The 26,581-nt window shown below is 38.7% G+C and overlaps 2 protein-coding genes across 2 annotated transcripts; both read left to right on the top strand.

Annotated features, from left to right (window-relative positions):
- The first annotated feature begins 2,668 nt into the window (after positions 1–2,668).
- Positions 2,669–3,704, top strand: LOC145059413 (uncharacterized). The gene is made up of 3 exons (XM_079007263.1): positions 2,669–2,917; positions 3,038–3,096; positions 3,206–3,704. The coding sequence occupies exons 1-3, from the start codon at positions 2,669–2,671 to the stop codon at positions 3,702–3,704; spliced, it is 807 nt and encodes a 268-aa protein (XP_078863389.1).
- A 21,748-nt stretch (positions 3,705–25,452) lies between these two features.
- LOC145059420 (uncharacterized) lies at positions 25,453–26,175 on the top strand. Its single transcript, XM_079007276.1, has 2 exons — positions 25,453–25,677; positions 25,729–26,175. The coding sequence occupies exons 1-2, from the start codon at positions 25,453–25,455 to the stop codon at positions 26,173–26,175; spliced, it is 672 nt and encodes a 223-aa protein (XP_078863402.1).
- The last annotated feature ends 406 nt before the right edge of the window (positions 26,176–26,581 follow it).

The raw sequence follows: 26,581 nt of genomic DNA on the forward strand, positions 1-26,581 counted from the left end.
TAATTTGCATAATTTTGGAATGGTTATCAATATCCGAAAACACATCATAAAATACTTTATTCCACCTATAAATCTAATATATGTTCTTATTTTTTATTCTTACAACACAATTCAACAACAAAGAATCGGGAACGGGAAGATTACTTCATTGCATTGCATTGCATTTCGTGACACGAATTCATGTTCATTGTACTTCTTCTATCTGTTATAACTTGAAGTGTGTGTATAATCTTCTTCGGTCTTTTGTTTGAAGTGATAAACTTATGTGTGTATGTGTATTTGTGTGTGTGTATTTTTGTGACATCGTGTGTGTATATATATATATATATATATATATATATATATATATATATATATATATATATATATATATATATATATATATATTGTTTGTATATGCAAACTACTAATAAACATATAGAAATATACTCATGTATAGCACTGTTTGAACTTCAAGCTTTTAACACTTTCATCAAGAATTGGCTATTAAAACTTTATTTTTTGTTGCATAAAATGGATTGTAAACCTGATTATTATGAATAGCATTCTTTTCATCCTTGGTATTGCCATCGAATAGATAGGGCTAAGAGTGGATGTGTTTGTTATTTATGTACTTGTTGAGGTTACCCATACGGTTGCAAATTTATTTTTCTAATTTCCTTGTTGGTGTCGATAGAGAGTAGAGATATAAGTTGATTGGTTTATATTTGTGTCTATGTAATTTGTCTGTAACCAATACTCTTAGACTTTTCACATACATGAATAAAGAGTATGGTATCTCATACTACTTTGATGTTAATTACATATATGCTCTTTTATCCCTTTGTTGCTTAAAGAAATGTGGCATAGAGTAGAAATTGTGAATTGATTTTTCTTTTTTTCGTATTTATGGTTTTTTTATAACGATTCAATCATATTTGTTCATGATGTATATATTGAAAGGTTCATTGTTTCATAAGACAAAATATTATAGTTAATAAAATAATCACTTGTAGTATATTGTTATCTTTTTTATTGCTTTTGTTAAATATTATAGTTAATAAAATAATCAAATGTAGTATATTATCATCTTTTTTCTTGCTTTTGTTAGCTTCTACTCATGATACAAAAAGAATATACTTTTCCATTGCTGTTTCATTTTCATAAAATTCATAATCTTTTGGGAAGGTCTTTATTGTGATAACCAAAGAAAAAAATTTGTTTTGTGTCACTTTCACAAGTAAAGAAGCCAATCCATTTTAAATCAGAAATGACTATTGATATAGTTGAATGTTATAATTAAATGAAATGGAACAAAACATTAGTCTTGAGATAAAATCGCATTTTTAAACCACCATAACTTCACCAAACAAGCGTCACGTCCACATGTGGTTCACATATATAAACTTAAAAGTCAACCTTTCATAACATGAGTTGTAATTATCCAATTTTATAAAGAGTTGTGAAACAAATAACTAAACCACAAAAATATAATAGTAAGTGGATATTTTTTGGGCTCTAACCTTAATTGTCATTGTATGTTTTGAAAAACTAATACAATATGCATGGTTTTGTTGCATTTGTATCATATTGTTATATGGGTTGGTAATGTAAAATAATTCGCTTTTAATCCTTCATTGTATTCAAAACTAATGAACATTGTTTATGCTGCAGATTTGGAAAAAAATCACTTATATATAGGGATGGTAGTTAGGGAGATTTCAGTCATTTCTTTCCATCATCCACCTATGTGTAATCAATGTTTTTAGATTAATTAATATTTTGTTTTTTGAACATCATATTACTTAACAAATTGTCTTGTAGCAAACTTAATCTACACATAAACTTCTTTATATTGTTTAAAAGAAGACCTTACTAGGAAATTAAATGTTCATTATGGTTTCTATTTTAACCATTCAACAAAAAGTAAGATTTAATTTCAATTTTGACGATTTTAATCAATCACATTTGACTTTCATTTTGTAGAATCATGAACGGTCACATTTATATTGATGCATTTTCATTGCTACTAAACCTCCATTTGTGGTATATTTTGACAACCATTCGTGTGAATTTCATTTGGAGAGACGTAAGAGTAAACAAACTCTTCATTGTTCTCATTGATCATAATGTATGTTTAAAAAACTATTTATATTTTATTTGCATTTTCATAATTTATCATAAGTATTTTGTTTATAAAAATATTACATTTTCTATTAGAGAGAGAAATTGGTAGTAGTTGTTCCACAACAAATGATGCGTTTTATTTATGGAGGGAATCTATTGGGTTGCGTGTTCTCTTTAAACCATTTCCTAAACGAACCAACCTATGCTAAGTATCTGAGGTATGAAGAACATAGTTTATTACGTGGTGATTTGATGATTAGGATCAGCAATAACACACGGTTTAATTGTTTGGTCGATGCTATCATATCATGCTTTCCAGTTTTTCCATTGATTCCTTCGATTAAAAGTTTAATAGAGGATTGGACAAAGAGAAAAATGATGATCGGTAAATTTAATAACTTATATATATTTTTAGCATCCTAATTTTTTTAAAATAATAATAGGTTATCCTTTTAATTATCGCTATTTTTAGATATTGTTGAAAAAATCATCAAAGGCAAGCTAAACTATTCTTGTTACTTTGGTTTAATGTCGTTAACTTCGTTCACTTTATATCTCCAAGATGGCCCGTAGGGTTGGACAACAAGTTGTGTTACCTGCAAGTTTCATTGGAGGTCCACGTGACATGCGACAAAGATTTTTGGATGCCATGGATTTAGTTCAAGATGATGGGATGCCAGATATATTCCTTACAATGACATGCAACCCAAAATGGAAGGAAATCGATGATGAGTTATTGTCTGGACAGTCAGCTCAAGATCGACTGGACCTTGTTGCAAGAGTTTTTCATGCTAAGTTAGAGTATCTCAAGGTATAGTTATTCCAAAGGCATATAATCGGTGTGGTGGGGTCATATGTGTATGTGATGGAATTTAAAAAGCGTGGATTGCCACATGCACATTTACTCCTAATAATGACACCTGGATATAAGATGAATAATCCAGACGATTATGACAGACTGGGATGTGCCCAAATTCCTGACCCAATAAGGTTTCCTAAAATGCATGATCTTATCAAAAGTCACATGATGCACGGTCCTTGTGGTAGCTTACGAGAAAAAACTCCATGTATGCATGGTGTGCCAAAAATGTTGTTTCAGATATCCTAGGCAATTCAATGAAAAGACATCACAAGGAGAGGACTCATATCCATTATATCGAAGGACAAATAATGGAATTGAGGTGACTGTAAGAAATACAAAATTGGATAATAGATGGGTGGCTCCATACAACCCAAAGTTGTTAATGATGTTTAATTATCATATCAACGTTGAGGTTTGTTCGAGTATAAAGTCTGTGAAGTACCTCTTCAAATATGTTTATAAGGGCCATGACAAACAAGTTATCCATATTGATCAAGACCAAGAAAATTTTGTTATTAATGAGATACGAAAGTTTCAAGACGCACGTTGTGTATCCCCTCCTGAGGCATTATGGCGAGTTTTAAGCTTTCCTCTTTCACAAGTCTCCCTTTGTGTGATGGCCTTGCAAATACATCTCCCGAATCAACAGTTGGTTAGGTTCAAAGACGGTGAAAGAATGGAAGACATTGTTGATAGAGAGAAAGAAAAAAAATTCAATGTTGACGGCATTTTTTGAGAAGAATAAAGAAGATTCCAATGTGAGAAAATATTTGTATAAGGATTTTCCCAAACATTATACATGGAATTGGAGCAAACATTGTTGGAGGACCAGGAAACATAAATCAATGATTGGTCGACTGGTTTATGCTAATCCAGCTGAAGGAGAAAGATACTACCTACGCCTACTTTTATGTCATATTGTTGGGCCTACCCGCTTTAAAGATATATACACGGTCAATGGAGTATTACATCCTATATTTCGAAAAGCAGCTCTTGAAAGAGGTTTAATGGAGATCGATGATAATTTATCACAATGTCTTGTAGAGGTGTAACACTCTAAAAATTTCAACCAATTTAAAACTTTTCAAAAACAGTCCACATTCATAAAGTTATTACAAAAAGGTTTTCAACACTTTTATTATCAGAGTATTCCCCAGAACCATATCATAAAACATAAACATGAGGAGCGGTACGATCACGTCTTTGCCTTGCCACGGTCTCCTGAAGAACCTGAAAACATTTAAACCACAACTGTAAGCCCAAAAGCTTAGTGAGATACCCCCAAAATACCAACCACATATACCATACGCATAACATGCCATATCATAATAGAACACAGAACAGTCACGCACTTCGAGTCTACTGTGTGACTAGTCTGCCGCACCGGCCTACTGTCCACCTGGTCCACCCTCCAAGTCTAGCCATATACAACGAGTCTATAGTGTGATTGGTCTGCCCGCACCGGGCCTTCAATCCACTTGTTCCACTCTCTGAGTCTACAGTATGACTGGTCCACCCGCACCGGGCCTTCAGTCGGCCTGGTCCACTCTCCGAGCCTCGGCACGTCTGGTCCGCCCTCGTGGGGCCTACAGCCTATCCGGACCGCTCGCTGGGCCTTCGGAATATCCGGTCCGCCCTGGGTATGTTGGCCTACAGCACAAAGCAGGACCCGCCTCAACCCAGCCCCAGTCCAACAACCATGTGCACATAAACATACAATCATATAACAATACGCATCCAATCAAACCGATCTAGCAGATCACATAACATAACATCATCCTAACCAGGATACCGACCTAATCGGTCACTAGCATAGCATCATCCTATATACCAGGATACTGACCTTAACCAGGTCTCTAACACATACCATCCTAACTACCAGGATGCAAACATAGCATAACAATAACATAACAACGATACCCGGATTACAATCCGATAAAGGGTCGGCCTTGGTGCCGTAGACCCTGTTGATATAGTGAGGATAACTCACCTCGCAACTGCTGACCGAAAAGATAAGATCACGCTGCTCCAACCTCCGACACGACTCCACCACTGATAATACCAAAAAACTGAACTTAAAAAAAATACCCATAATTACCAAAATTACCCCTGGAAGTCAACTGGTCAACACAAGACTATCTCTACTCGCCGAGTCACCCCGCTGACTCGTCGAGTCCCTATGCTCTGAAATTCCCATAGCATGACTCAACTCGCCGAGTCGCCCCAAGACTCGCCGAGTCCCACAACTCTGAGACTAAGCACACTCAACTCGCCGAGTCATCCCTTGACTCACCGATTCACAGCTCAACCAGGAAAGGTTAGGACCCCACGACCAGACTCACCTAGTCCAAGAACAGACTCGCCGAGTCCAAGGCTATCTTCAACCAACTCACCGAGTTGTTCTTCCAACTCGTCGAGTTGCTGCCTATCTTCAAGCAACTCGTCGAGTGCACCCATGTGACTCGTCGAGTACCGCTAGCTCTTAACACATACAGAGGCTTTCCAAGCCATGCAGGGTCTCCAATCCATAGATCTACTCTTATACAAGCCATCCATCACGTAAAGTGGCAAACTTTACGTGAATCCAAGGAGATCTAAGCATAATACACTCTAAGTCTAGGGTTTGGGACAAAAGGGCTTCATCAACAACTCTTGAACAGGGACTTTATGCTCTTTTGGATCATCACTACTCTAGATCTGAGGTAGCAACCTCAGATCCATCCTCCAAACTCATGATAACACTAGATATACTCCCAAAAATCCCACAAATGATAAATCTAGATGGATAACAGCCCAAGCAACGAATCATTACCTCAAGAGAAGACTCCAACAGAATAATAAGCCAAAACCTTGAAAAGCCCCTTGCTCCAAGCCTCTTAATCTTCAAAGATCTCTTCCACAAACACTCCTTAAATATCCAAATGCTCTCTAATTCTCTCACAAATGAATATTAGGGTTTCTGGACTTCAAGGGAGAGTAAAGAGGCTGGGGAGAGGGTATATTCACAAATGAATATATAGGGCTCCACCCCTGGGATTAGGTTTTCTCCACACAGAACCAACTCGCCGAGTCCAACCACTGACTCGCCGAGTTGGTCACTTAACATGTGACCAGAATCGCGACCCTACTCGCCGAGTCTACCCATGGACTCGCCGAGTTGACTATCCATATTTTCACTTTGAACCCTGAACTTGCACTCCTAAACTCGGGATGTTACAATTCTCCCTCACTTAAATTAGGCTTCGCCCTCGAAGCCTGCGGCAACACAACTCCAGAAACTACTCTCACAACGCACCACCTGGCATTAACCAAACCAGGTTCCTTAAAACACTACCACGGAAACCCGAAACCCAACTCTTCCCCTGCGGTGTCCTGACCACCGCCTCAAGCCGGCCACCGGCTTCATCCTATGATAACCATACTTATCAACCGAGTACCACTCCATGATACTGTTGGATTAGTGTCTAAGTCCATAACTATTTTTGGTATGCACTTGACCCGATGGTGCATGGTCCTTTTGGGTTGCATTCACCAAAGCAACTTGATAGGATGAATTATGGAGAGAGAGGATTAATTATGATTTATTAATATATTATGAGAATAATATATTAAAGGAGAAATCATATTGTTTAATTAATATTAGTCAAGAATTAATAAGAATTAATTTTGTGGCTAAAAGATATTAATTAAATAAAGGGAACTAGAACTGTCAATTGTGTGATAGTTGAATATTAGGCTAATGGACTCCATAAAGGATGGAGTGGACGAATTCTATGGGGAAACCCATTAGAAATCGTCCAAGGCCTCTAAGGAGGGAGTCCATGGGTTGCTTAGGGCCTAAGCAGTCAAATTAGGGTTTCCTTGTTAGATAACCCTAATAGCCTCACTATTTAAGGATCCCTAGAGCACCAAAAACGTAATGAAGAGTTTCCTTATGGTTTCCACACGTTTTTGGGTGCCTCTTCTCTTATCATTCTTCATCCTCTTGCTCTTGGTGTTTGTGAGCCATTAGAGGAGTGACACTTGTGACTCTAAGCTTTCTAAAGCCATTACAAGGAGGATTTAAGATTGTTATTGCTACATAACAATCAAGGTAAGATCTAAACCCCAATCTTATGTTAATATGATTAATTGTATGCTAGATCTAGGGTTTATAGCTTTGGATATTCAATTGCATGTTCATTAGACAAACTAGATCCAAAAGCTATTAGGGTTTGCATGTACATCATAGGAATGATGTTTTGCTCAAAACCCATCACTGGTATCAGAGCCATGGCTGTTTGTTTGATGTATTTGATGCTATTATGAATTATCCTTGCTTAAAATTCGAAATTCAAGGTTTATGGGGGCTGAACTCGCCGAGTCCATAGATAAACTCGCCGAGTTCATGCTTGACTCGACGAGTTGGATGGTCAGAAAGAGGGAAAATCGGGATTTTGTGCTATTTTGGCTTAGGATTATTACCAAAAACGTTTTTGATGAATAAAATCCGATTTTTATTGATTTTGGGTGAATATCCTTACCAAAATAGAAGATAATTACCAATTAATCAAATATTTGTTTCCTTATATGATTAGATTTAATTATTTGAATTATTTGGTGAATTATCTTGCAAGAATTTGGACTAGGTCAAATTAGATAACCACCAATTAATTGTTAATTGCCTTATTTGAATTTTGTGATCTACAATATTCTTGACAAAGTTTGGAAAAGTTTCAAATTTATCCCTTTAGGTTTTATAGTTTAAATTTAAACATAAAATTTTTGTTTTTGAAATTTAAATAAGTTAAACCCTAATGTTTTGAAATGTTTCAAAACTTGCCCTCAAGTTTTGGAATTTAAAAGTTGATTAAAAGTTTAATTTAGAAATATTAAATTCTAAAACCCTAGTATTGTTTTGAAAAGTTCAAATCACACCCTTATGGTTTTATTAATTAATTAAGGTGTATAATTAAAAGAGATTTAATAAACCCATAAATTTTTGGTTTACATTTAATTAAATTAAAAGTATAATTTATTAAATTAGAACACCTAGTATTTTAAAAGTGTAAAATACACCTTATACTCTATATAACATTAAAAGTCTAGTATTATATATGTATGAGTAAACTGTCAATCTTACCGTTAGTAGGCCTCATTCACGAAGCTAGTCAATAAGGGGTGTTTAAGGAAATTGTCTATAAAATGGCGATTGAATAAATATCCACTCTTACCCACCGCACTCTTGACTAGTGGAGGGTCGTTAGCCGAACGAGTAGGATAGGACAGAAACCTTCCATTATAAGTATAATGAAGTACAAAAATAACTAAATGCTTTTACAAAATTCCCAATCTTAGTTACTTTAGGCAAAAGTGAATTGATGCAATTCCATGAAATTACACTCTGTGCCCTTGCGAAGACGTTAGTGGAGCGTGTGTGGTTAACATGCACACTAAATGGTTCTAAGCAAAGGTAGCAAAGGGTGACTCATTGTTTGTCATAGTTCGGTGGAGCGTATGTGGTTAACCGGCACATCGAATAGGTGACTGTAACATTGGGGGCACCATGTAAGTTTGCATGGTTATTCACACCCTATTTTGTGATCCTCGGCATCCCAGTCACAAATCGAGGGGCATATCGAGATTTAACCATGCCATTGAAAAGTTCAATGAATCTCAAAAGATCTAGGAATTTTCAATAGATTTAAAACTTAAATTTCTTTTTCGTTTTTCATGGTGGAAATTAGTGAATCGTCATTCACTTACCTTCAAATATTCTGCAACTAGATTACGGCATCCCTCTTCTAGGTTGTAGAGTATTGTGTTGGATCCTAGCCTCGATGTTTCATTTGGGTGTCACATCGAGGATTCTAATCAACTTAACTTGAACATTCTCCCGTTTTGTAGATTTCAAAGTACGACAACTATGGTCTTCCCAAATTCCGTAGAACAAGCTTTTCACATGAAGATGATATTCCACGATTCGATTGAGGAACACGAGATCATGCTTCACTTCCTCCACCTCCTCCAATTTTTCTCCCTAAAGATTGAAAAGTTCAAACTCACTCAAGCCCTTTTGGCAAGTAAACATGAAGAAGGAAAGTCAGTGTATGCGCACGTCCTAGAGATGAAGTCACACATTGATAGGTTAAGAATGTTGGGATCTGTTGTCTGTGAGGAGCTGGCTGTTGACTGGGTTCTCCAGTCACTTCCTGACTCATATAGTGAGTTCGTAAGAGAGTACTATATGATGAACCACGACGTAACCCTCATCGATCTCACCTATATGCTTATTGTTGCTGAATCAGCAATGATTTGGCGCACTGGAAAAGCAAAGTTGATTGGTGGATCTGCCTTCCAGGCCTCTATGGATATAGGAAATGGCAACGAAAGGCATGCCATGATCGAAAAGTTTGATCATAAGAGAAAGGCAAAGTCAGAAATAGTTATGTGTGCTGTTCCAAAAGAGTCAATTTGCTTTTATTGCCAAGAGAAGGGACATTGGAGACGAAGCTGCCCTATTTACCTAAGAGATGGGAGAGTCAAAACGTAAGGCTCTACTTTAGGTAAAATCCATTAACTAACTCTTTTAAGTTCTTATTCTAGATTCTTAATACATGATGTGATAAGATTACATTTCGATGTTTTGTAGGATCAAAGAAAAGAGAGGAAGCTTAAGGGAAGAAGTGAGCGGAATCTAATCGTGAAGAAATGGATTTCGATCTCATTACTTGAAGGATAGAATCTTGAGCTACTACTTGGAGTTAGAATAAGATTGCTAAGAAATATGTATTAACATAGTTTTTCAATTGAATTGCATTATAAGGACAAATTTTTCAGCAATAAAATAAATTTTGATTTTATATTATTTATCCTTGCAATGGCGTGTATGAAAAATTGATGTTTGTAAGTTTCTATTATTAGCAATAATGGATTTGATTCTTAATTATGTTATTTGTGGAAAGGTCAAGAATTTACCAAATAGGGAAAGTTTCTTATCGCCCAAGTTTCAATTGGACAGAAACTTGGAATCATACAACTTGGGTGAATGATGAATGAGAAATTTCATATTTGGAAATTAGACTAATTTTTTGACAAAGTGTCAAGTGAAGGACTAGGAGATCGAGCACACAAGGTTGTGTGTTAATCAAGTCCACCACAAGAGTGACAAAGATATTCGTCATGATTTACTAATGATTATACTTATAAGATTAAGTGTAATTCCGAGTTGATTGAAAGAGTTTAAATCAATAGCAGAACAAATAAGAAGAATCAAGTAGGCAGAAAGATAAAAGTTTCTCTATTCTAAGAAGAAGGGAGAGTACTTTTTATTATGTTTTATGATAGGTCTTAATGATTAAGAACCATATCTCAATTGATCCTCTAAGTGAGTCCTAGTATAATTGTATGTCTAAGAAGAGGAATCAAAAAATTGAAGAAATGGTTAAATCAAGAAGTCAATCATACTTTGTTCCAAAAACAAGTCTCAGAATTAAGATTGTGAATTGAGTGACAAGTCTCAAGAAGGTTTATAACATCCATCAAATGTGGAATTTGGAAAAGGTTTTCTTATTCTTGCACATTTGAAATTGGAAAGTTGTGATGTCTTGGATAAGACAAAGGCTAACTAGGATCAATTTTGTGAAGTGTTTTGTCTTGATAAAAGCTACACTAACTCTTGAATATTTGTTTGTCGAGAAATGTTCATTGACAAAAGAATCTTATATGTCAAGGAGTCAGTAGGAGTCTTAATGGTCTTGAAAAGTTTCAAGAACTAATCAAGAATAAACCTTATCAATCATCACTAGCACACAACTTGAGGTTTATGACCTATCGTGTTGACATTATTTTTTTTCTATGCCATTCCAATTGAGTGAATTATGCATGTGAGTTCTATGAGTTCTCATTTGAACGCATAAAAGGCAAGCACCTTGATCAATGAAAAGTACATTGATATGAAAGGGTGAGCTGCTTAACTACTTGGATGACATGGTGGACACTCGTGTTACCATAAGGCAAGAAATCAAGATTGAGAAAGTTCAGTCTGTATGAGTTTGGATTTGTCGCAAACTTTGGTTTTGACAAATTCGCATGGATAGGAACACATACACCATTAAAATCTAAGTATCATAAGATTCCCTCCTTCATGAAAATGACTGTGAGGAAATGCTTTCGCTAAGAGAGATTTTAAGAAGATAGTGATTGTGAAAATTATATTCTCGAATTCGATTATGGTTACGGTATCCCTTTCCATAATTCGAATTGTGAGATTTGGCAATTAGTCTGAATCGTTTAGATACACAAATGAGCTATCTAAGGCAAAGGTGTATAAGTTTGAGAAGCTTAGATAAAGGATTATCAAAGCATTAGGTATTATAAATATGAACTTAAGAAATTCAATAGGTATTGTTTTCTGGAAGTTAAGTTGTTTTCTGAATACATGTCAAAGATAGTGGGAGCATAAGTGTTATGCTTATATGATAATAATCATCATGATAGTGGGAGCATAAATGTTGTGCATGTATGATTATTAAGGCAAGTATTGCAAGTTAGCAATATTAATTATAGAAAACAAGAGTTATACTTTGCAAAGTCGTAAGGATTGAATAGTTGTTTTGCTTAATTAAGGGAGAGAATATTATGCTTCATTTCAAATCTAAAGGCTTAGGTTGTGGAATGTTAATAAATTTAGTCAAGGATACATAGCATGTAATACATTATGCATCGTATCCCATACGCTTTAGGTAAAGGATCGATTGCAGATGCTATAAAATTTGACCATTCTAAAATTTTCCAAATGTCTAGCGCATTAAGAGAGAAAAAGGACAAGAATCGGTTTTGACTAAGATAATTAAACAACTATAAAAGGACGATCCAAAGTTCGTTGAGGATTAGTCGCTTGTGAGTAGTTGGAAGTATGGTATTGGATGGATCATATCGACATTATTATGAATAGATAAGATTCTATTAAGAATGAGTTATCATATGGCAAATATGGAAATGTTTCCATATTGGGAGTTGGATATTGAGAATCTATATCTAGATTAGAAACTTTTATGCAAGAAGGATGTTCAAAGGAATGTACTTTGAGTGAGAGACATCATATCTATAGAATTTTTTCTGATAGAGATTAGCCAAGTCTTGATGATTTTGAGCTATGACTTTACGAAAGAATCATTGCATAAAATGTTAGAATCTAGCATAAGTAACAAGAATTTGAAATTCTTATACTTATGATAAGGATTGGGAGTTCTGAAATGAGTATGATTGGAAATGTGTTCATTTGATCTATTTCACAAAGTAAGGACCGTAGGTAAACATTGTGTGCATGCTGAGAGCATGGGACAAGTGTAGTAATTATTCAAGTAAGAAGTTGATTACCCGAAACAACAAATAATGAGTAATCGATATGGTGATGAATAAAAGGTGCTTTATTTATACTCAAAGGTTTGGGACCATATGGGATTAGTATTATTCTTGTGTTTCACTTTGCATGTTTTGACTTCCTGAATAATTAAATTGGTTCAGAACAATCAAATTATTTGAACGGACCACAGTCGTTCATATGTGTAACGCCTGTGTTTCCAGGCTTGCCATTTTTAGCAATATAATAGTCTAGGTTAACCTTTGTAACCCGTTTTGAAATAATAAGAATGTATTATTTGAGTATTATGTGTTTTGTGCTTAATTGCTTAATTATGTGGTCTGATTAATTAAGAATAAAAATAAGCGTCAAAATTGAAGTGTAAAATAAACTTAATATCTTTGTTTAATGTTGTAGTAGTTGAAACGAGGTTTCGGAATATATATATATAGAACGCCCAAATCTGACTTCGTATGAGGAAGTTATGATTTATCGAAGTTTCGACTTAGCGGTATGCAACCTGAAATACTCGATTTGAGATCGAGCGGTTTTTAGCCGAAGCAATCTAAATGAGAATCGAAGATCTCATTGTTGGTATCGAAGCGATAAAAAGTTAGGCGAGAACGGACGTCAAACGAAGAAGTTATGAATTTATAACGAAGTTTTTCTGTCGCGGCCTATTAAAAATAAATAATAAAAATAAAGTCAAAATTAGCCGACGGAGTCTAAACGAAAGTTGTAGAGCGTAGTCTCACCTTTCCGTGGATATAAAGAACGTCGAAAACGGAGTTCGTATGAAGAAGATATGAATTTCCGAAGTTTATTAAATAATTTGTATTTATTTTTAATTGGAAATTTGTAAGCATTATCCGAAGGCGAGTCACCGATCTGATCCGAGGTACGCCCCGCGTACTCCGAAGGTGTCGACATCGCAGCAAGTGGCTTCGGATGACGCATGCCATGACGACTTCGGACCAGTACGCCCCGCGTACTTCGAGGCTCCAGCCTCCTATAAATAGAATGCGAAGGCAGCCGAGTCTTTTGCCAATTTCTTCTCTTCTCTCTCCCGTTTTGCATCGTTTTGCGTGCCAGAAATACCCCGAAGCCCCGGTATTATTTTCTAGCCCCGAGGCAAGTCCCGAGATCCCGAAGATCCCGAGAAGTGCGGTTCCTGAGCCGAAGCTCTGCCCGCGAGAAGTTCGATTTTTGTGGAGATCTTCCAGATCTGTTGTGGATTACTACTTCTGCAAGTCGTAGTGTTGTCCGATCATCTTCTGATCAAGTGAGTGCATACTACCTTTCATAAAAACGATAATAATACAAGTGCGGTTTGAGTGTATTAAGTAAATTGTGGTTTATATGTGTGAGGGTGCAGTTACTTTCTTCTAACAAGTAACTATGAAGTATTTTATGCGATATACTTGTTATGTGTATATTTTGTGATTGTATGCGTGAATAGATATTCACTTTATTCCATCTCATAGATCTGAATTGCTTTCTATGAAATACGTGTTATGTGGTATGCCTCATCTGTTATGTGGAATATATATATTGAATGAAAATGATATACAGGTTATTAACTACGTATGAAAATATATATTCTTATCTACTAATATGTTGGGTAGAACATGGGTAGATAGTTGGTGTGTAATAAACAGATGAGAGGCCTCGATGTTGTTGTTGTTGTTGATCTAGTTATTCAGCGGAGTATGGATAACGACCACGGACTCCTTCTAGACAGTCCAGTGGAACGCTAGCAGGTTCATAACCTGTAGGTGTTGTGAACGATGTGTTCACCGGTGTACTCTATCCCCCTCATGGTTGCCTTTAGGATGTCTATTGTTGAGGAAACCCCTTAGCAGTGATGTCCGTCCCGATGAAAATCCTAGATTAGGTCCCTTGAGATAGATGTTGTTTTAGGGACGTAAAGTGAGGATAATGGGAATGGGTAATCGGGATAGTGATTGGTTGGTGAAATTAAATATAACTTATTTATTGTGGGTTGAAAACCCTATATGCTCACCAGGCTCCCAAGCCTGACCCACTCAGTTTTATTTGTATTACAGGAAGTGGCACAAGGGCGTAAGATGGATGGATCATCTTGTTGTTTTGTTTACAAGTCTGTATATGTATATATTTGTTGAATGACTTGTAATGTTATCGTTTATGCTTCATGGTCTGTATCGGAACATGACATCCCGAGTTTTGATTACATAATGAAATGCATCTCTTGATGAAATGCTTTGATAAATATTATTTTATCATGTTTTGTTTTGGGAACAAATTCCGCAACTCTTTCAAATCAAAAGGATTTACTCTGAAATTATTTAAAAGCATAAATGAAAATCGGTCTTTTCTGGCCGTGATTTTGGGGATGTCACAATATGTTGGAAGTAGGTATGAATGAAGATTGTCGTGAATTGGTGTGTGGATTGTCTAAAGTGTATTAGACATAAGCAAATGTTTGCTGCAACGTTCATGAGTGCTTATGAATATGATTTGAGCATTGGATTAAACCCACGCTCACTTGGATCACTTCATGGATTTTATCATGAGTGATTGATGAGACGATAATATCTTATATTATGGAAACCAAGATGTGTGAGTTGTATCTTGCGAGTCGGTTACACATTGATAATATGTAAACGCACCAGTAACTTGGTGTCATAAAACAAATTGTTGTGTGTGATTCGGTGAGTGAGTGCAAGCAAGCATTGAATCAAAGTTTATCCATTCCTTTTATCCAAAGTAGGATTAAAGTGATATATGTGGGCCCCTCGATGATTTAGTGATGACACATAAGCACTTGGCCAAGCCGGGACTAATTTGATGTGTTCAATTGTAGTCTATTGTCAGTCGTCGTAAATCGGAAATCGGGAAACAACACATAGACATAGAGAATGATTTAAATCCATGTCTCAGTCTATACGATATCTAGAATGGAGGAATATATGATCCCTTATCTGAAGGGCACGCTTCTGATAGGATCAGAGTTGACAGTGGTTTTTGAAAACTACGATTGTAGATCAGGATCTGAAGTCATACGCAGAATAGTTATTAGACTTATCCAAGTAGGAGACTGTTGGATTAGTGTCTAAGTCCATAACTATTTTTGGTATGTACTTGACCTGATGGCGCATGGTCCTTTTGGGTTGCCTTCACCAAAGCAACTTGATAGGATGAATTATGGAGAGAGAGGATTAATTATGATTTATTAATATATTATGAGAATAATATATTAAAGGAGAAATCATATTGTTTAATTAATATTAGTCAAGAATTAATTTTGTGGCTAAAAGATATTAATTAAATAAAGGGGACTGGAACTGTCAATTGTGTGATAGTTGAATATTGGGCTAATGGACTCCATAAAGGATGGAGTGGACGAATTCTATGGGGAAACCCATTAGAAATCGTCCAAGGCCTCTAAGGAGGGAGTCCATGGGTTGCTTAGGGCCTAAGAAGTCAAATTGGGGTTTCATTGTTAGATAACCCTAATAGCCTCACTATTTAAGGATCCCTAGAGCACCAAAAACGTAATGAAGAGTTTCCTTAGGGTTTCTACACGTTTTTGGGTGCCTCATCTCTTATCATTCTTCATCCTCTTTCTCTTGGTGTTTGTGAGCCATTAGAGGAGTGACACTTGTGACTCTAAGCTTTCTAAAGCCATGACAAGGAGGATTTGAGATTGTTATTGCTACATAACAATCAAGGTAAGATCTAAACCCCAATCTTATGTTAATATGATTAATTGTATGCTAGATCTAGGGTTTATAGCTTTGGATATTCAATTGCATGTTCATTAGACAAACTCGATCCAAAAGCTATTAGGGTTTGCATGTACACCATAGGAATGATGTTTTGCTCAAAACCCATTAGATACTTCACTTGCTCCAGATCACAACAATCACTTGACTCTTATGAACTAGATATAACCCTGAACCACCGGGATCCCGACCCGGTACCACACTGCTATCCTTCTCCTCATCGGACATATCCTTTACCGAATTCACTGCTGAGACTTAACCTGCTCCTTTTCTGAGTCCAACTCTATCCCTTCCATGCTGACAGGATGACACATCCCTCAGCTTCAGAGCAACTCCCATGAGTTCTCCTCCATAATCACGTACACATGCTGAACTGGCTCTAGCATCCTCGGGTTGGAAAACCCAACACACTGATGACACCTCCAAGCATCCCCCAGGATGAATTACCACTACATGCATAATTTCTCGTTCACACAAAACTGGGAATCCAAGGCTCCATCCTTACATCCCTTCCAAGCCTCTAGGCTCTACGCCCTTGGAACTCCTTACGTGACCTCAGCAGACATCCAACCCGGATGTGATTCCATACCACTGGCGCAAACACACTGCTCAATAACCATAATTGGAACACCTCAATCATACCTCCGCGCTACTGCTTTCACTTCCGTGAAATTACACTCCCTCTCGGAGCTACATACCTTTCCCTTTCCTTATCCAAGGAAATCTACTTGGCCGCCTTATCACTACAACAAGTGTCACGGTGCTCGCCCAATGCTACACCATTCCCTTATAGCATAATCGATATCCCATGCACCACACATGCTCTAAATCTGCTCGCAAGGACTCTCGAGTCCATGCACTACCCTCCACTAGTCATGATCAATACCCGGGGCCAGACCTTCTGATGCTATCACATCACAACATACTCATTCCATCTCCTCATACAGATCTATCAACACATGTAGAGTCTTCAGCATGGCTGGACCGCCCTACCAGGCCTTCAGCCAACCTGGACCACTCTCAGAACCTTCAGCATGTCTTGGCCGCCCTCCAAGGCCTTCAGCCTGTCTGGACCGTCCTTCGAGCCTTCGGCCTGACTGGTACGCCCACCGGCCTTCAGTCTATCCGGATCGCTCAACTAGCATTCATCATCCCGAATTATCCCTGCTGGAAAACTCTCCCATGCATACTGTTCTAGTCATCTAGGGGATCCGAACTCTAACTCCATTCTACACACTCAATCCCGCCCTGATCCTAGGCCTTCCACAATCAATCGCCCTTTTTTCCGAAACCTTAGGTCTGTATCCCGCCCCGTTTGCCTGTCACTTACTCATACCAGCCTACGCTCTTGGCTGACAGAACCGCTGCTAAATCCCAAACAGCTAATCAACCTCTCATGCTTGTCGATCTTCCGGAGAATTTTCCAATTCTCCCCACTTAGAGCACTGACTATTCTCCACCGGTCGCCATAACCAACCTCCCTTAACAACCCTTCACAAAATCACATATCAACACTGATCATCTCGGACTCGAAAGAAACCCGACCTTCGGCTAACCATTCCTCAGACTGTAGATGCTACCCGACATTCAGACCAAAAGCCTGATTTCCCACTAATAATCCCCATGGATGATAACCAACGAAACTCCCAATACCAAAACCCTTAACCATACCATAACCCTCAAGGAACAAACGAATACAATACCAAAAATCACACAACGAGACTAGCAGATATACAATACTCCATAATAATCACAAGATAACAAAATATCAAGAAGGAAACATACCCGCAGCTGCATCCGGCATTGCCCTGACCTCCTCTGCTGTAAGCTGAAAAGCATGACCCTGAGCCCTCGGGGGCTCCGCTCCACCTTGACCTCCACCCGTAATCCTCAAAGTGTGTCACACCCCCGAACCAGGCGGCGGAAACGTTCGGGGGCTGTCGTGACTCAATTGAATACCATAACATTGAATATATATGAAACGTAACAACATTCGTCACCGTGCATTAATATAGTACAACCAGTAGAGTTTACATGAAGTACATTGTTTAAACATTACATTCCCAAAAATAAATTGTTCGATTCGTACATAAATAAACTGCAAGCCATCACTGAATATGATTTCCTTTGATTCACTGGTTCCCTAAGAATACAAGTATTTTGAAAAACGTCAACATGTGAAATGTTGGTGAGTTCATAAGCAGTATTTGAAGAAAAACAATGTTTCGTATCGTTTGAAAACCACCAGAAAATCCGATATTTTCTGAAAAGAAATGTTTTTGAAAACGTTTGTGAAGATCCATGGGTATTCTTGTTTGTTTCTATACTTGTAAAAACTGTTCATTGAAGTTATATGCATTTCGAATCTGTATGTATTGAAAACCCTAGGAAAACCCGATGTTTTCCAAATTCCTTGAATTCCATGAAGTCACATTGAAACCATTGCATAGCGTGTAGTGTTAGTCCCAGGCGACGTTGGATTATTTTTGAGCATGATTAATTTCTACAAACACGCATTACACAAACGACCAGTTTATAGCTATACTAACGATCCCGTAGGCATCGTCCGTACTAATCACGTTATCCAACCGCCCTGACTATGTGTAGTCCCACATCCGAAGAGAAAGAGGACACGAAGACCTCGATGACTCCATTAACCGGTTGGGGATAAAAAAAATGTACGAGGGGTCCCAGACCCGCCTCGCATGAAATGTAGACTTTACTAGCAATACCAAAGGACCCTTGGGGACCAGTAGTATACAAGCCATTGAAAGTCCTTTTACGTTGTGTTAGATCGGTAAAACCCAACACTTCGTAAGATAGAGGTCTTCGGGCCTTAAGATCAGGTCATTGGGCTAGCTAGGCTCAACGAACAAGATTTTACACTTTTGGGGCCCAAAGATGGTGCGTAGACGTCTGTGCACACTCGCATGTATATTGAATTCCCAAACGTTACTTGTATGAATCGTAGTGTCGTAGTGTCGTCGTGTTAGTAGTTTCGGATTTTTATTGGTTCGAGACCGAACCAATTCGTTTCACAACGATTTTTGGTATTGTAGTGTATTGTATTTCGTCGATAGTCGCGGTGCCATTATTTGATCAAATTGCATGTATTGAATTAGCCTGGAAAGTTTTCTGTTTTCAGCCCCTCATTGTTTGTAAAATTTACTTTTTCAACCCTTTAATTAAATACGTTCCGGTTTGGTCCTTAAATCAATTTTCTTGACATTTTAACACCAAAAATTATTGAAATTGATATTCTTCAGCATATTTTTCAATGAAAACAGTTTAAGTCCCTGAAATTTCAGTTTTCACGGTTATAACCCTTCTTTTCGCAACTTTAACAATTTTGGCCCAAATTGTAAAATTTTTGCAACTTTGGTCCTTTTTAAATTTAAAAAGAATTTTAAACCTTTGAAAAGGACTTGGAACACTTATAGTCCACTGTTTTACAGAAAAACACAGTTTTGGCCCTCCAAAACAGAAAATTTCGCATAATGGGCCTCATTGGGCCGAAAATGTCATTTTTAGCCCATTAAGCTTGAAATTTATGTTTTTAATCCTCTAAATGAGTATATTTCCAGAAATTGTTTCATTGAAACTGTTTTGACACACCTCATCCATCAGAATTCGTGATATGTCAATTTAGGCCCTTAATTTTGTATTTTTCACATTTTAGGTCCAAAAATTTTGTTTTTAGCCCAAAGAAATTGTTACTAAGCCATTTAGCTATTTTTCTAGAAACACTTTGTATGTAGAAACATATTAGATGCTAAAATCATTTAACATAAGGTATATCTTGGTTTTGAGGGGTTTTATGGCTAAATCCAACATTATAACACACAAAAACACACATATAAGCATGGAAATCATACAAAGCATACAAAACACATATAGATCTACACTTTCACTTGTATCCCCCCCCCCACAAAACTCATAAAACAGAAAATAGGGGGTATGAAGCTCACCTTGGTGTGTGATTTCGGTTTTTGAAGAAAAGATGGAAGAAAACTTGGTGATTTTTTGCCTTAGCACTCTTTCCTTGAAGATCTTGAGTTTGGTATGCTTCTAAGATGTAAGATCACGATTTTTGCATGGATTAGGAAAAGATTTTGATGTCAAAAAGAATCTAAGTCATAGATCCAAACATAATCTTACCTTAGATGAAGAATTTGTGGGAATTTCCTCTTGAATGCTCCCTAAATTTCGTGATCTTTAAGTGGAGAGGGAGGAGTGTTCTTGAGAGAGTTTGAGAGATTTTTGTGAGTGTGTGTGTGTTTGAAGTGGCCGAGAGTGAGAGAGATAGGAAGAAGAGATGACCTTTGAAGTGATATGCATGGAGATATGGAATAAGTTGCATGGATATCCAAAAGACAATAATGAGGTGGCAAACCAAAGTCAACTCTCTTCCTTTTCTTGGGTTTGGGCCTTGGGCCGAGATTTTGGAAAGGAAAGGAAAAAAAATTGGGCCTTTGCCCCTAAGCCCAATATTAGAGTTAATCTTGGGTATGTTTTAAGTCTAAAGGAATGTGGTAGGATTTTTATATTTTTATTGGACTAATTTAGGTTATTCATGTATTAAAGCTTTTACTTCATTCCATTCTAGGCCCAACATGGCCCAAAATGTTGAAATAACTTGGTGTGGGTCCAATTAGAGCCCAAATTAGGGTTCTAAGCCCATGATAGTCTAATTGGAAGCTTATTGGTCCATTTGGATCCAATAAGGAAGTCCTAGTCCAAAATGGACTTAAACAAGGACTTCTAGGGTCTCCAATTGTTTGATGACTATTTGTAGTACTTGTATGATGTATTTGATTGAAGTTTTTGAAGTCATAATCATAGGTGTTACACATGTTCCTAAGTTTTTGATTCACATTAGCTTGAGTGTATAGATTACATGACGCAAAATTTTCAGTTGTGACAAAGTGGCCGGTGCTGGAGCCTGCACCAGTCTTGCAGCAAGCTGTGGACAGTTGACCCTCAAGTGTCCAACCTGATGGCAGTGATAACAGATCCTTAAATCCTGAACCGGGGCTGTCTGCCGACAATCCCTCGCATAATGCCCCTCCCTTCCGCACTTGAGGCATGCACCACCGAACCTACAAACTCCAATGTGACTCTTCCCGCACTTCCCACAAGTGCAGCTGCTCTGATCTCCCAACCTAGAATCAACGGTCTTGGACCGTTTCGGCACCGGCTGCGACTGTGTCGGGGCCTGCCTCTGCTCTCTCAACTGCAACTCAATCTCCAACTCACGCCGACGAGCGGCCTTCTGCAACTCCAGTAAGGTCTCGCACCTCTGCGTAGACACGAACTGTCTGATATCCCTCTCGAGCATACTCAGATATCGGGACATCTGAGCCTGCTCTAAAGCAAACTCAGGGCAAAACATCGCCCTCTCCGTGAACATCCTGGTGATCTCCGTCACCAACTCTGAATCCTGCTTCAGTTCCAAGAACTCCTCAACCAACCTCTCCCTCTCAACCCGTGGAACATAACGGGTGCTAAACATCTCCCGGAACTGATCCCAAGAAACTGCAGCCCTCTGCACATCCGAATATGACCCCGTGGTCAATCTCCACCAATCCTTCGCCCCGAGCCTCAATAGGTTCAGAGCACACCTCACTCTCTGATCACCAGGGCATGAACACGTGAAGAAACACCCCTTCACGTCTGACAACCATCTCATAGCAACAATCGGGTCCTGAACTCCATCGAAGGTAGGGGCTGAGTATTATTGAAGTCCCGATACTGAAAACCTCTACCGGCTCCTCCCCCTGCCGCTGCTACAGCCGTTGTAGCTGCCGCGGCAGCTGTCTCTGCAAGAGCTGCATAACGCTCATCAAAATGCTCAACCATAGTGGTCTTGATCGACCCAAACAGTTCCGGCAACTCAGCTCAGAACATCGCAGCAACCTCATCATGCAGGATCTCACGAATCCTAGCATCCAACTCGCCTGTGCTCATCTGACCAATAACCTCGGGTGGTGCTGACCCACCCTCTTCTGCTCCCGATCATGACCCGGATCCACTCCCAGCATGCCTCGTAACCACCATACTGAAAACACCGCAAACATCAGATACCTCCCACTAACCCGGGAACCGACTCTCAACCCAGCCTTAGGGGTTGTGACTTCCTTGATACACGTATGGGTCCTGTGCTTTCAGTAGTGCGGACCCATACTACCTTCCACACCAACCCATATTTATATCATGTATCACCACAACACCCTAGTGAAGAACAGGCATAACAAGCACTTAACCCTCACTCCTATAGGAACACTAGAAATCTCATACGGAAAGAAACCCTAGCCTAGCAGGCATCATAAATCAGGCAACTCTATCATGCAATTCCTGAAGATCCCTATCCTAGTACTAGCATGTTGTTCTATCATATCTCATAAACAAATAACTTGTGTGGTAATTTTGGGGTAACTTACTGGCTCCGACTGATCGTACCTCCGCCTCCTCCTTTGCTCATTTTGAAAACCATTTTAAATTCTCATTTGAAAACTCTCCTTGATTTGAGACTGGATTCACACAAATGTTCCTCTAATTCACTCAAACCAAGGCTCTGATACCAACTTGTAACACTCTAAAAATTTCAACCAATTTAAAACTTTTCAAAAACAGTCCACATTCATAAAGTTATTACAAAAAGATTTTCAACACTTTTATTATCAGAGTATTCCCCATAACCATATCATAAAACATAAACATGAGGAGCGGTACGATCACGCCTTTGCCTTGCCACGGTCTCCTGAAGAAACTGAAAACATTTAAACCACAACTGTAAGCCCGACAGCTTAGTGAGATACCCCCAAAATACCAACCACATATACCATACGCATAACATGCCATATCATAACAGAACACAGAACAGTCATGCACTTCAGGTCTACTGTGTGACTGGTCCGCCGCACCGGCCTACAGTCCACCTGGTCCGCCCTCCGAGTCTAGCCAAATACAATGAGTCTACAGTGTGATTGGTCCGACCGCATCGGGCCTTCAATCCACCTGGTCCACTCTCTGAGTCTACAGTATGATTGGTCCACCCGCACCGGGCCTTCAGCCGGCCTGGTCCACTCTTCGAGCCTTGGCACGTCTGGTCCTCCCTCGCGGGGCCTATAGCATATCCGGACCGCTCGTTGGGCCTTCGGAATATCCGGTCCGCCCTGGGTATGTTGGCCTACAGCACAAAGCAGGACCCGCCTCAACCCAACCCCAGTCCAACAACCATGTGCACATAAACATACAATCATATAACAATACGCATCCAATCAAACCGATCTAGCAGATCACATAACATAACATCATCCTAACCAGGATACCGACCTAACCGGTCACTAGCAGAGCATCATCCTATATACCAGGATACCGACCTTAACCAGGTCTCTAACATATACCATCCTAACTACCATGATGCAAAAATAGCATAGCAATAACATAACAACGATACCCGGATTACAATCCGATAAAGGGCCGGCCATGGTACCGTAGACCCTGTCAATATAGTGAGGATAACTCACCTCGCAAATGCTGACCGAAAAGATAAGATCATGCTACTCCAACCTCCGAAACGAACTCTACCACTGATAATACCAAAAGACTGAACTCAAAAAAATACCCATAATTACCAAAATTACCCCTGGAAGTCAACTGGTCAACACAAGACTATCTCTACTCGCCGAGTCACCCCGCTGACTCGTCGAGTCCCTATGCTCTGAAATTCCCATAGCACGACTCAACTCGCCGAGTCCCACAACTCTGAGTCTAAGCGCACTCAACTCGCTGAGTCATCCCTTGACTCACCGATTCACAGCTCAACCAGGAAAGGTTAGGACCCCACGACCAGAATCGCCGAGTCCAAGAACAGACTCGTCGAGTCCAAGGCTATCTTCAACCAACTCGCCGAGTTGTTCTTCCAACTCGTCGAGTTGCTGCCTATCTTCAAGCAACTCGCCGAGTGCACCCATGTGACTCGCCGAGTACCACTATCTCTTAACCCATACAAAGGCTTTCCAAGCCATGCAGGGTCTCCAATCCATAGATCTACTCTTATATAAGCCATCCATCACGTAAAGTGGCAAACTTTATGTGAATCCAAAGAGATCTAAGCATAATACACTCTAAGGCTAGGGTTTGGGACAAAAAGGCTTCATCAACAACTCTTGAACAGGGACTTTATGCTCTTTTGGATCATCACTACTCTAGATCTGAGGTAGCAACCTCAGATCCATCCTCCAAACTCATGATAACACTTGATATACTCCCAAAAATCCCACAAATGATAAATCTAGATGGATAACAGCCCAAGCAACGAATCATTATCTCAAGAGAAGACTCCAACAGAAGAATAAGCCAAAACCTTGAAAATCCCCTTGCTCCAAGCCTCTTAATCTTCAAAGATCTCTTCCACAAACACTCCTTCAAGATCCAAATGCTCTCTAATTCTCTCACAAACGAATATTAGGGTTTCTGGACTTCAAGGGAGAGTAAAGAGGCTTGGGAGAGGGTATTATGTTCTTTATATAGGGCTCAACCCTTGGGATTAGGGTTTTCTCCACACAGCACCAACTCGCCGAGTCCAACCACCGACTCGCCGAGTTGGCCACTTAACACGCGACCAGAATCGCGACCCTACTCGCCGAGTCTACCCATGGACTCGCCGAGTTGACTATCCACATTTTCACTTTGAACCCTAAACTTGCACTCCTGAACTCGGGATGTTACAAGAGGCTTCCTTATTTCAATTTCCCAGCGCACTTAGAATATTATTTGCAACGATGTTGATATTTTGTGAACCAGAAAATGTTCGCAAGTTATGGGTCGACCACTATGATTCTCTTTCTGAATATTATAGGAAACAATATGGATGTCCTGAGTGAGTGCAAAATATGGTCCTCGTCGACATTAGAGTCTTCCTAGAATCTATGAGTAAAAAACTAGTGATTACAACCTTCCAAATGTCTGTGTACACATTAATTTACAATCAAGAGGCTATCATGAGGTGCAAGAAGAATACTCTATAAATGTGGAATACGAAGACTTACATGCACGAGACTCTCTCAATCCTGACCAGAAGTTTGCATATGATGAGATAATGAAGCATGTGGATAAAAATATTCCAGGTGTGCTCTTCATAGATGGCTCCAATTTTTTGTACAAAGCTTTGTTGGCCAATATTCATGCCCGTGGTCTTATTGCCCCACGTCAGGTGTTGTCGCTAATAACATGCCAAGAGGGAGAAAACCTCATTCACGATTTGGAGTTCCCCTCGATCTTGATAATAACTCGAGTGTAATATCACAAAACAAAGCGGGAAGGCTCAGCTACTTCACGAGGAAAAGGTAATCATATGGGATTAAGCAGCAATGGCTAAGAGGCAGGCGGTAGAAGCAGTTGATCAGACAATGCAAGACATCACATATGAGAAGCTCCCTTTTGGTGGAAAGATAATGGTTATGGGAGGTGACTTTAGACAAGTGTTGTCGGTCGTGAGACGTGGTACTCGAGCACAAATTGTGGACTCTAGCTTACGAATGTCGCCTCTATGGGCTTCAGTTAAAAGGCTTCAATTAAATATCAACATGAGAGCAGTAAATGACCCATGGTTTTTTGATTTTTTATTATGAGTCGATGATGGAAAGGAGGAAACATTGGATGAGAATTGTATTCGTATACCTGATAACATGTCCATTCCATACACTGATAAAACTAATTCATTGGACGTTCTGATTGATGTAATATTTCCTTTTTTGCAATCCAACTGCGCCGATTCAAAATGTATCATTTCAAGGGCGATATTGTCAACTAAAAATGAAAGTATTAATGAGATTAATAATAAGTTTATCGAACGATTTTCTGGCGAGAAAAATTTTTACTACAGTTTTGATGTACCAGAAGATGACAAAAATAACTTATATCCGATGGAATATTTGAACTCGCTAAATGTTAGTGGTATACCCCCTCATTATCTTCAGTTAAAAATTGGGTGCCCAGTAATACTTTTGCGAAATATCGATCCCTCAAATAGGTTATGTAATGGCATCGGATTGATATGTCGAGCTTTCCAACAAAATGTCATTGATGCATAGATAGGTGTCGGCCAACATGTTGGAAAAAGAGTGTTTTTCCAAGACTCCCTCTATGTCCGTCTGACGATGAGATGTTCCCATTCAAACTAAAGAGGAAGCAATTTCCAATTCAACTTAGTTTCTCTATGACAATCAATAAATTTGAAGGACAAACAATTCCAAACGTAGGTGTTTATCTACCAGAATCAGTATTCTCACATTGCTAACTTTATGTGGCGTTGTCCAGAGGAATATCATGTGTCAATACCAAGGTATTAGTAAAGTCGGAAAAAACGTTTAATAATGATGGAATCTACACATCAAACGTTGTGTACAAAGAAGTTTTATGTGATTAACAAGGTACAATCAAGAAATTATTTTACAATTTGTTCAAATTAGTATCTTATATGCTCGTTTGATGTTTAAT

This window comes from Lactuca serriola, chromosome 1, assembly GCF_051521515.1.
Source record: "Lactuca serriola cultivar US96UC23 chromosome 1, Lser_US96UC23_V15, whole genome shotgun sequence".
Taxonomy (NCBI): domain Eukaryota; kingdom Viridiplantae; phylum Streptophyta; class Magnoliopsida; order Asterales; family Asteraceae; genus Lactuca; species Lactuca serriola.

Excerpts from the sequence above, each read along its gene's own strand:
- LOC145059413 (XM_079007263.1), top strand. The coding sequence starts at position 2,669 with ATGGCCCGTAGGGTTGGACAACAAGTTGTGTTACCTGCAAGTTTCATT. Across the intron at positions 2,918-3,037 it reads CTAAGTTAGAGTATCTCAAG|ATGAATAATCCAGACGATTA; the intron begins GTATAGTTATTC and ends CCTGGATATAAG. Across the intron at positions 3,097-3,205 it reads CAAATTCCTGACCCAATAAG|ATATCCTAGGCAATTCAATG; the intron begins GTTTCCTAAAAT and ends ATGTTGTTTCAG.
- LOC145059420 (XM_079007276.1), top strand. The coding sequence starts at position 25,453 with ATGGCTAAGAGGCAGGCGGTAGAAGCAGTTGATCAGACAATGCAAGAC. Across the intron at positions 25,678-25,728 it reads TAAATATCAACATGAGAGCA|GAGGAAACATTGGATGAGAA; the intron begins GTAAATGACCCA and ends GATGATGGAAAG.